Source organism: Propithecus coquereli, unplaced genomic scaffold (genome assembly GCF_000956105.1).
Source record: "Propithecus coquereli isolate 6110/MARCELLA unplaced genomic scaffold, Pcoq_1.0 Scaffold313, whole genome shotgun sequence".
Taxonomy (NCBI): domain Eukaryota; kingdom Metazoa; phylum Chordata; class Mammalia; order Primates; family Indriidae; genus Propithecus; species Propithecus coquereli.
The window spans coordinates 1,775,122-1,786,603 of NW_012148764.1; the positions used below are offsets into that span (position 1 = coordinate 1,775,122).

Genomic DNA, 11,482 nt, shown 5'->3' on the forward strand with positions numbered 1-11,482 from the left:
ATGTTTAATTTTTTTCCCTAAAAATCTCTATATAGCACTTACTATGTGACAGGCCTTTTTCTAAGTCTTTTATAAATATTAACTTAGTTCATTTTTCTAACAATCTTATGAGGTAAGTATCATTATTAGTATCCCCATTTCACAACTGAAGAAACTGAGATATGGAGAGGTTAAGTATTAATAACCTATCCAAAGTGGAAGTCTGGCTCCATAGTTCATGCTTTTCACCAATTTCATAGCACTGATGTTATTTTCCTAATATCAACCCGTATTAGTTACCTACTGCTGCACAACACATTGCCCTAAAACTTAGTGGCTTAAAGCAGCAAACATTTATCATCTCACAGTTTCTGTGATTAGGAATCCAGGAGCAGTGTAGCTGGATCTTCTAGTCCAGGGCCTCTTCTAAGGCTGCAGTCAGGGTGTCAGCAGGTACCCTAGTCACCTGAGGGCTCTAGTGGAGATGGATCCACTTCCAAACTCACTCACATGAGTATTTCCTCCTGGGCTGTTGGATTGAGGAAGTCAGTTCCTTGCTGGCTATTGGCTGCAGGATGTCCTATGTTCCCTGACACATGGACTTTCCATAGGTCAGCTTGCAATGTAGCAGCTTGCTTTATTAGAGTTAGCAAGCAAGAGAACAATAGGGTAGAGAGTGTCAGTAAGATGATGTCAGAAGCTTTTATAACTTGATCTTAGAAGTGATACTCCATCACTTTTGCCATGTTCTATTTGTTCAATCTGAATCACTAGATCCAGAACACACTCAATGGAAGGGGCTTTTGCAAGGGCATGAATATCAGGAGGTGGGTATCACTGGGAGGCACTGTAGGAGCTGTCTACCACATAGTTTATGGTTAGTCCCAGCTTGTCTTAATTTCATACATTTATTTTCCTATGGAGTGAATTTGATATCAAAAGGCATAGCTATTTTCGCTATCATAGCAGCAATGCTTTTCCATTATACTACACACTGAATCATATTTTATTTTCATGCATACATCTCGTTTTAGGCTAAATAATTAATGTCAGCTACTGTAACATACAATTCAAAACTCTGTGAATTAACACAAAAAATATATGTTTTCGATATGAGTTAGACTGCTCTTTTAGGTGGCTTTTTTTAAATGGACGACACAGGGATTCAGACACATGTGGGCCTACCATTTTGAAATTCATCCTGTTAGCCACAAAGATGTGGGAGATTTTAAGGCCAGGCCTGTAAGTGATGTATATAATTTCTGCACACGTTGCATTGTCCAGAACTAGCGACATGGTCCAACTTAACTGCAAAGGATGATGGAAAATTACTTTTCTGTATGTGCCCATGGAGAAAAGAAAGGACAAAAGGATTGAAGAGCAGCTAGTTTTGCCTCACATCTTGTTGAAATATACTGCTTGCCTTAAAAAACAGATATATGTACACACACATATACATACAGTGCTTAAGTCTTTCCCATTTAAAAATTCCTTTTCACTCTATTTTATTTTTTATTGAAAAACTAGCATATATGTCAAAAGCACATAAATCATACTGTGCAGTTTAACATGTAATCATAAAGCGAACAAGTAAAAGACTGTGCAGCCACTGCCCAGATCAAGAATTAGAAGATGGACAGCACCCCAGAAACCCCCTGAATACTTTGTCAATCACAACCACTCACTATCCTGAATTTTATGATAATTGCTTTCCCTCGACGTTACATTTACCTCTAGTGCATCCTTCTTGTCTTCCCATCTTGGCTAGGGTTTTGGAATTTGCTTTCTCCTCTTGCTGTCTTCATGTCTTCAACTCCCATTCAGCCCTCAACTCCTTATACTCTATCTCCTGCTCTTCCTGTCACTACGATCACCAATGACTCCTTAATTATTAGATTTAACAAGTATCTTTTAGTCCTTATCTTACTGGACTTATTTGTGGTATTTGACTATGATGGCGACTTTCTCTTTCTCAAAACATTTGACCTGTTACAATGTTCTCTACCTTCCCCCCACCTTTTATTCTTCTGGCTGATTCTTCTCAGTTTTCTTGAAGGTTTATCTTCTTCTGCCACACCCTAAATATTGGCATTTTTCATGATTCTGTCACATCTTAGCAATCTCATCCACTTTTAATGTTTTAACTCCCACTCATAAACTATGACTGTTAAATCTCTATCTCTAGCTGCCTATTCTCCCCTGAGCTCCAAGACCCATATACTTGTCTTCTCTCAGGCATTTCCACATGAGTAATCCATATGTCTCTCTAGTTTAACAAGTCCCATATGGTTTCATTTCAATTAGGGAGGAGCAATGATAATAATAGTTAGGACGAATGGGTTCTTCCTAGGTACCAGGTTTTGAGTGCTTTACATGTCTTAACTCATTTTAATGCTTATTTTAACAACTAATAAAATGAGTAGTTACTATTCTCATTCTACAGATGAGGAGACTGAGGCGTGAGAGTGTTAAGCTTCTTGCCCAAGGACACATACAAATACGAGATATGGCTTGATCTAGAGTCTGGCACTCTTGCTTCAACTACCAGTCTTCCTGACACCTGTACTATATCTGCCTCTCAGATCAGGGCTTGTGTCTAAGACTCTTGACCATGAATCCAATGGACTTTACATAATAGGATTTGACTTATTTGGGCAAGGATAACAATAATAAGTTTGGATTTATGTGAGATTATTTTAATTCTCCAGAAATCTGAAAACATCTACCAACAGTATGGCAGCTAAACGCTACCCAAGAATGACTTCAAAAAGTCACCGCAAAGTAGCACTGACCCCCTCTACTAATGATTAAATTGAACCTACTACATAAATGTCCTGTATTTAGTTATAGAGAATGAGCCATAGGAGAAATTCTGTCTATTAAAGGTGTGTCCATGCCCAGAGAGATGAGCAACCTATTCTAACAGATTAAGAAAGGGAAATTAAAAAAAATATCAAGTTTAGTGGTACAAATGTTACATATGTTTTATAACTACTGACAGACCCTATATTTTTTTTTTAGTGAGCTAGTTTTTAAGAACAATAAGATGGAAGAATGAGAACTTTTCATTGGCTCAGCCATGCACATTGGTACTATTTTTTTTTTTTTATTTCAGCATATTACGGGGTACAGATGTTTAGGTTACATGTGTTGCCCTTGGTTTCCCTCCCCCCAAGTCCGTGTTTCAAATATGTCCATCCTTCGGGTAGTGCGCATTGCACTCCTTATGTATACAAATACCCGTCCCCTCCTTCTCCCACCGCCCTCCCCCTTCCCCAGCATCCAATAGATGTTGTCCTGATATGTGCTTTTATGTGTTGATTAGTTAATACCAATTTGATGGTGAGTACAAATGGAACCCGTTCTTTTGCTCTTGTGGTGCCCCACTTTGGATAATGGGCTCAAGTTTAATCCAGGAAAATGTAAGTGGTGCTAGATCACTGTCATTTCTTATAATTGAGTAATATTCCATTGTAAACAAATACCAAATTTTGATAATCCACTCATGGATTGACGGGCACTTGGGTTGTTTCCACATTCTTGCAATAGTGAATTGTGCTGCCATAAACATTCGGGTGCAAATGGTGCTGGGAAAACTGGATAGCTACATGCAGAAGACTGAAACTAGACCCCTACCTCTCACCTCTCACAAAAATCAATTCAAGGTGGATAACAGACTTAAACCTAAGGCATGAAACCTTAAGAATTCTAAATGAAGATGTTGGGAAGACCCTCTCAGACATCGGCCTAGGTAAGGAATTCTTGAAGAAGACCCCCAAAGCAATCGCCGCAGCAACAAAAATAAATAAGTGGGATCTAATCAAATTAAAAAGCTTCTGCACTGCCAAGGAAACTATCATTAGAGTGAATAGACAGCCCACAGAATGGGAAAAAATATTTGCTCTCTACACATCTGATAAAGGGCTGATAACCAGAATCTATCTAGAACTCAAAAAAATCAACAAGCAAAAATCAAACAACCCCATCAACAAATGGGCAAGCGAAATGAACAGAAACTTTTCAAAAGAAGACAGAATAATGGCCAGCAAACATATAAAAAAATGCTCAACATCTCTAATCATTAGAGAAATGCAAATCAAAACCACAATGAGGTATCACCTAACCCCAGTGAGATTGGCCTCTATCAAAAAAACACAAAACAACAAATGTTGGCGAGGATGTGGAGAGACAGGAACTCTTCTACACTGCTGGTGGGACTGCAAATTAGTGCAACCTCTGTGGTAAAGAATTTGGAGATACCTCAGAGAGCTAAAAATAGAAATACCATTCGATCCAGCAATAGCACTATTAGGCATCTACCCAAAAGAGCACAAAACATTCTACGATAAGGACATCTGCACCCGAACATTGGTACTATTTTATAGGTTCAATGACTAAAACAAACTATGTAATGTTTGAAAGAAATTCAGTAGCAACTAAGTAATAATTTCTATGAACAGATGACTCAATGACATGTGATATTGAAGAAAGGCACTAACCGGACTCTTTCAGATAAATGTAGCCATGTTTGGATCATGTGATGCCTTTGTTCCTTTCTCAGTGTAATGCTCATTCAGGGAAGAGAGGGCCGTAGCCTTGGAATGTGCTTGAACTCTGAAAATTGTTGCCTTATTAACCCTTTATGGAAAATGAAATTGTATCGATTACATTTTTTGCTTAACAGATCAGTGCCATTGGACTTAATTTCACTGAGATAGCTCATTCATCAACATTCTCAGAATTCACTTAATAGTTCATATGTTCCCCGAAGTAAATATCTTATTTTCTCTTATTGCTTAGATGATGCTGGGTCAAAAATCCATCTAACTCAGCAGGTAGACATGGCTGCACAGGTTGCCTCTGGAATGGCCTATCTGGAGTCCCAGAACTATATCCACAGAGATCTGGCTGCCAGAAATGTCCTCGTTGGTGAACATAATATCTACAAAGTAGCAGATTTTGGACTTGCAAGAGTTTTTAAGGTGGATTTGGTTTTGTTTTAATTCATTTTTGTAATAGGTCAAAAACTCAACAGACTGGTAGACCAATAGATTTACTGTTATTCTTTAAAACAATGTTTCTCCAAGTTCTGTGGTCTACAGACCACCTCAGTGGCCCAAGACCTTACAGACAAACTACCTGTGCATTCCTATTTCTTCGCCAAGGGAAAATAAGCAGAGAAAACAATGACCAACCGGATTTAGAAGTATGTAATTAAGTTTGTAGTTGAATTAGTGATTTGTTTCTCAGTATCAGTAGCCTCTCTTTGTTTGCCTCTATTTCCTTTACAAAAAGAAGTACACTTTGTACAGTGTTATCCTACCCACCACTGCTCCCTTTATGCCACACTACTCTGCATGTTGCCATAGTTCTTCAGCAATCATTGGCTTTTCCATTTTTCCTCCCATTTTGTGACCTCAGTCCAAAAGACATTGATATAGGAGATATGATATTGGGTGTTTTTCTCTGAATTTAATTTTAAATTTCCACACTGTATCTTAAAAATATGGATGTGGGACGTGAAGCACAACAAATAATGAGTCTCTTGATTCTCATAAATTCATCATTTTCTCTTTTTTGTAAATTAATTAGAAGCCCAGTGAGTTGATATATTAATGTAAATCATGTGGATCTTACTTTTCAGGTATTAGCAAGTGGTTACATGGTAATTATCAAAGTCAGTGGCTCTTCAATACCAGCAGTAAATCAAAAAACAGACAGATTTTGCTTCCATTTTTTTAATTTGTTCAAGACCAGACATGAAGTCTGAATTGTCATGTATGAATTTTCCCACATGTAGTAGAATGTTCCTTCCAGTACTATTCTTAGCACATATTAGGCTTTCAAATAAAATTTTGTTAATAATTTCCCATAAATTTTTCAGTCTTGTATGCCAGATTCAGAATTTGCTACTGTAATTATCAATTGAACTAAGCTTATTTTGTATCTTTTCCCTCTAAATTTTAATGTGAAGCAGGTTATAAATGAATGAGGGCAGTAGCAAAAAAAAAAAAAATCCCTTTAACTTGGCTTGATTCCTTAATGCATTAACAGGTAGATAATGAAGACATTTATGAATCTACACACGAAATAAAGCTGCCGGTGAAGTGGACTGCACCTGAAGCCATTCGTGCTAATAAATTCAGCATTAAGTCCGATGTGTGGTCATTTGGAATTCTTCTTTATGAAATCATTACTTATGGCAAAATGCCTTATAGTGGTGAGTAATTAATTCTGAAGTGGGCCTTTTTCCTGCAGGTCACTTACTTAGGTGTGACTTTAACTGCTTTGCCCAGACTTAGAGGGCAAAGTTATGAGGCTGACCACACCATGTACCCGTGGGAGCTTGATAGATAAAATTTGATGATGATAATTTGCATTAATGAGGTGGTTTATTGCTTCTCTCTTCTTTGCTATTGAATTGCAGTCTTATAGACATTACTTGCCGCAGGATTTAGTTTTATCTCTGCAACCTGGGAAGGGAATGGTAGACCTCATAGCTTTGCTAGGGAAATTGATTTGCTTTGTAACCTAGAGTATAAGCGTCTTTGAGTTTAAGACTCTGATCTTTAACTTTTTTTTGTTGTTGTTGGATTTATTCTATATTTTTTAGGTATGACAGGTGCTCAGGTGATCCAGATGTTGGGTCAAAACTACAGACTCCCGCAACCATCTAACTGTCCACAGCAATTCTACAACATCATGTTGGAGTGCTGGAATGCAGAACCTAAGGCACGACCAACGTTCGAGACACTGCACTGGAAACTTGAGGACTATTTTGAAACAGACTCTTCATATTCAGATGCAGATAACTTCATAAGATGAACACAGAGGAAGAATATTAAATAATGAAGTAGCAAAAAAAGAATTGAATAATCAGTCTAGAAATACAATCTTTATCGACCAACTGCAAAATCAGTTTATCTTGACATATGAAAATGATAGGGTAAATTTGGCCAGGTATTATGAAAAAGATTGTGCATTTTATTGACTGGGCAACACTGTAGGACAGTCTAAGATGATATATCATTTTCTCACTGCCTGGTAAAATTAAGCACACTAAACAAAGTTATTTTTCTTTTTAAGAGATGCTTACATTTCTATTTATTGTCTGAAATGCCGATCAAGAGAATCAACAGATGATAGCCAGTTTTTACTCAGTGACTGTTGTAGCATTTTCCTGTTTACTGATTACAGTGGTTATTCATTATTCCTCGGATTGCTGAATCCCATCAGACTGTTATTATGAAGGAATTTGATTGCTTTGCTGCACAGCAGGACCTGTGCTTTGAGATTTTTTTTCTCTTTTAAAATATCCTGTAACTACAATGATGGTAAAGCCATGTTAAATGACTTGATTGTACTTGGAGTAATTGCACATATTTTTTTCCTATGCATAAAAAAATGAAACAGCTGTTGAGAAAACGAATTAAAATCTTTCTCATTTTGTAGAAGGAAATGATGGGATTTTTTCTATACCTCAGTATGTGTCATCTGAGAATCATCTACATTAGTGTTAATCCCTTAATGTTGAGAATCAGGTTGCAAAGCTGATGAGTTATTGCCTATGGAAATATGTGAAAAACATCTAATAGCCTGCCAAGTCTAAGAAATAAGTATCAAAATAGTTTAGAAAAACGAGAGGAGGGCAATAGAATTGCTATGGCTTAGGACTTTTGAATAATTTAAAAAAAAAAAAAAGAAGTACCTTTTGGCATATAGGCCAGAGTTTTAAATGAACTGCAAAACAGGTCAAACTCTATTTCAGAACGAGAGACTAGAAATAATGTCTGAACTTGGTTATGAAACTATATTTTTTGTCTGGTAGGGCAAGGAATTTTACTCAACTTAAATTTGCATTAACCTTTGTAACATTACTATCTTCTGAAGCAATGGGTGTATCAAATTCTCTGCCTCATTAGATGACTAGGGAGACTTCTCTAAGGTGGTTTCAAAATCAAATATATATTCAAAGATCTTCTGATGTAAAGCATTATGAATGAAAGCCATGAGAAAACAGGATATTTTCAGTATATTCTCTTTTCTGTCTTTAGAAGACAAGAGCCTACCTAAATAGTTACAGAAACCCACATTCAAAGTGGATTAATAAATAAATCTGCAAACTCTTTTAACTGGGAGGTAGTGAGGGCTCCAGGCACAATACAATCAGCAGTTAAATGATGTCAGTAAAGGCCCAAGTCCTTTCCAACTTTGGCCTCTGCCATCAGCATTGTCCTCATTTCCAGGTAACAGATGCCTGTCATTGTAAAACTGGGGCTCCTTGTTTCCTTTTCCTCATCTAGCAGGAGAAAATGGGAAACGTCTCTCCCAATATTGGATAAAAATCATTTTTATTTTCTTGTTCAGGCAAACTTGGGTCATATGCCAGCCCTGGACCAATAATAGACTTAATGTGAATGCTATGTGCTAACTGGCTTAGAATAAATGCTAAGACTGAAGCTGAGAATGTGGTTACCTTCCCCAGAAGCAGGTTCAGAGGTTGGCTTTTCTGAATAAGATTAGAGAATGTTAGCTGCTGCATAAGTGTCCAGTGAGGAGAAAATCCTTTGAGATGAATTAACTGTTAGATTTTATCAATCTGTGTATCTGTTTATTCATCTGTTTAATATCTATTGATCTGTCCATCCATCTATACATCTGTCATCATCATCTCAACCCCCTCCTTTCTCTCTCTCTCTCTCTCTATATATATATGTTTATATATATATATACACACACACGCACACACATATATATGTGTATATGTATATGTGGCAGGTAGGTGTGTGCATATACACTTTTCTGAAGACCTTGGACTAAAATAGGTCATGTAGAGCTAAAGATTATAAAACCCCTCAATTCCTTTATTAGCAGAAAATATTTGTAAGATAAGATCAACACTGATCTTAATCAGTTGACTGTGTACAACTTCAGTTATTTATTTAAAGTCATCTAGTCTAATGTAAGCAAAGAGCAAATTATAAATAACCAATTAGTAAAAATTAAAAGAAAATAGTTCATTTTTTCAAGTTCATTTATTCGTGTTCAATTCTGCTTGGGCATATAAAGGACTGAATGGAAATTTTCCCATTTCCATTGTGCAAATTCAACTACTATATAATTCGTCTCTTTGTAGTAGCTAATAATAATAAATTTTTTAGTAAGATCTGATTTTGAAATATAAAAGGAAGGTTATCCTTTCCTGTTTTAATACCACATGAAACCCGTTTAACTTACTGTGTTTGATTCTTAGGGACATTTATGTTCAAGGTTCTGTCAAAGCAATCCATTATTCTTGTTTTTACCTGATGGATCATGGAGAAAAATAATGGATTCAGTTATGAGAAGCAGTAATAGATTTTTTTAAAACTGACATAAATTTCTCTCCCTGTATAAAATAAAAGGATCAGGAAAAGATAAGTTGAATTTTCCCACAATGAGCCAGCTCTTGTTAAATTTACCTCCCATAAATTGTAGCAAAGCACTTTTTATGTAATGTTTTATTTATGTAATTCAGTTATTTGGAGATGGTGGTGAGGGACGTGAGTACATCATTTCACGTTGTATTTCAAATCTCTTTTGACAAAAACCGTAAGAATTTTTGCAAGAGAAAAAATTCAAAGTTCCATTAAGCCTCCTTTAAGAAGGTAAGGAAGGAAATAGGTTTAAATTACATAAGGTCAAAAGAAGCACTGGGTGGATGCCTAATAGTTGTGGAATCTGAATATTTTGCCTTCGAAAACAAAGTAAAAGTTGTGACCAGCAATCTGCAAACTGGGCTGTGGGAATGGATAGATGTAAAAGACAAGAACAAGCCTGTGGGGGAATATCAGGCTGGGCCCACTCTCAACTTCTGCTCACAATGTGCATCTGTGTGATGACCGCATGGATCCAATGAACCATGAGGACCCAACTCTTCCGACTCTCTGGTGGCCTAAAGGGAACCATTGCCCTTGGAAGGATGCCATCCCACCACCCAGCGGGAGCTTCCTGGAGGAAGCAGGGCCCAGCTGGTGTTCCACGGCTTGTCAAGCATATGCCATATCTGCAATCACGTTTTTCATGGTCTAGTTGAGCATATTTTTTCTGGACCAGACAGCCTTCCTAGTAGTGTGTCAATGGTAACTTATTAGGACGCGTCTAAAAGACACATTATGTGAACCAGAGTGGTGATTATTTGGGTACCTTGTTCAGATTGCATCATCGTGTTCTCCCATTGAGAGAGGCCACTCTTAAAAAAAAAAAGTAAATGAGCTTTGTAGACCTAAGTATTGGAATTGTCAATGGGCCAACATGCCAGTATTTGATTCTTGTATTTCCTGACATCATTATGGAGAAGGTTTGGTTTATAATCTTCAAAATGATGACAAAAGTTCAGTGTCATAGGATCAAAAAAAAAAAAAATCTGGCAAATTTGGTAGAGAATACCTACAAATCTTTTAAATCCATGACCCCAGCAATATTTTAATTTTCACAGTGGCACCCTTTTACTGCCTACATTGCCCCATGAAATTCTTTCAGATTTTTCTCTGTATTTATTAACAAAATGATGTTAGTAGACCTCTCAAATTATTTATTACATTTAGAAATAAACTGGAGAATAAAAATAGGGTGTAAACCTTGAATTCCAGAGCCTTTAACAAGTTTAACACTAATCTGTATTCACATGACACTATCTACATAGGGGTTATAAGATTAGGTTATAAGCAAAGAGATGCCCAATTATTTCTATTTACTCTTCTTGCCTGGACAGTTAATTTATCTATTAGCCATCTGAAACAATAGACTTCAGTGTAACATCTTTTTCATTCTCATGGGAAACAATCAGCTCTTCCAGAAAAGACTAACCAATATCAAACACACCTCAAGTTCCATTAGGTGTATTACCTTGCAGGGGATTCACGCAATATACACCACAATAACCATGAAATCATATGTTAGGGAAAAATGGTTAAAAGCAACTCAAACCACTCTGTTTGGAAGAAGTTAAATATTGCTTTGTAATAATTTCCTGAGATTTTAGAATAGAAGCTTTGATTGTACTATTTGTGAAAGATAAAACTGCTTGGTATTAACCAAGTTATGTTTAATTATTATGGTCCACAAAATTTTAGGGTCAAAATCTATCATAGCTTTTAATAAATTTTCAAAGTCTATATTTAATTATAGATTTAGAAAGTGAAAAATAAAACCCATCAGCCAAATTAGTCTACTTTAAAGCTACCACAGTGATATTTTTATCTCTTAAAAACATGTATATTTCTATATTGTACCCTTTAATATTTATATTATACAATTGCATGTGAATGTATTACTATATCACACATGATTATATATGTAACAAAAGAGTTAAAGAAGACTTCTTTATTTTATTTTATTATTATTTTTTATAGACAGGATCTCACTCTGTAGACCAGGCTACAGTGCAGTGGTATGATCATAACTCATTGTAACCTTGAACTTTTGGGCTCAAGCAATCCTCCTACCTCAGCCTACCACGTAG

The 11,482-nt window shown here is 36.3% G+C and overlaps 1 protein-coding gene across 1 annotated transcript in view; it reads left to right on the plus strand.

The window, feature by feature from the left end:
• The window catches only part of FRK (fyn-related Src family tyrosine kinase), an 89,497-nt gene extending 81,799 nt beyond the window's left edge, over positions 1-7,698 (plus strand). Inside the window, exons 6-8 of the mRNA XM_012650122.1 lie at positions 4,780-4,961; positions 6,034-6,199; positions 6,593-7,698. Of these exons, the coding sequence (XP_012505576.1) occupies positions 4,780-4,961; positions 6,034-6,199; positions 6,593-6,804 (560 nt within the window). The 3' untranslated portion in view covers positions 6,805-7,698. The remainder of the gene's footprint in view (positions 1-4,779; positions 4,962-6,033; positions 6,200-6,592) is intronic.
• The last annotated feature ends 3,784 nt before the right edge of the window (positions 7,699-11,482 follow it).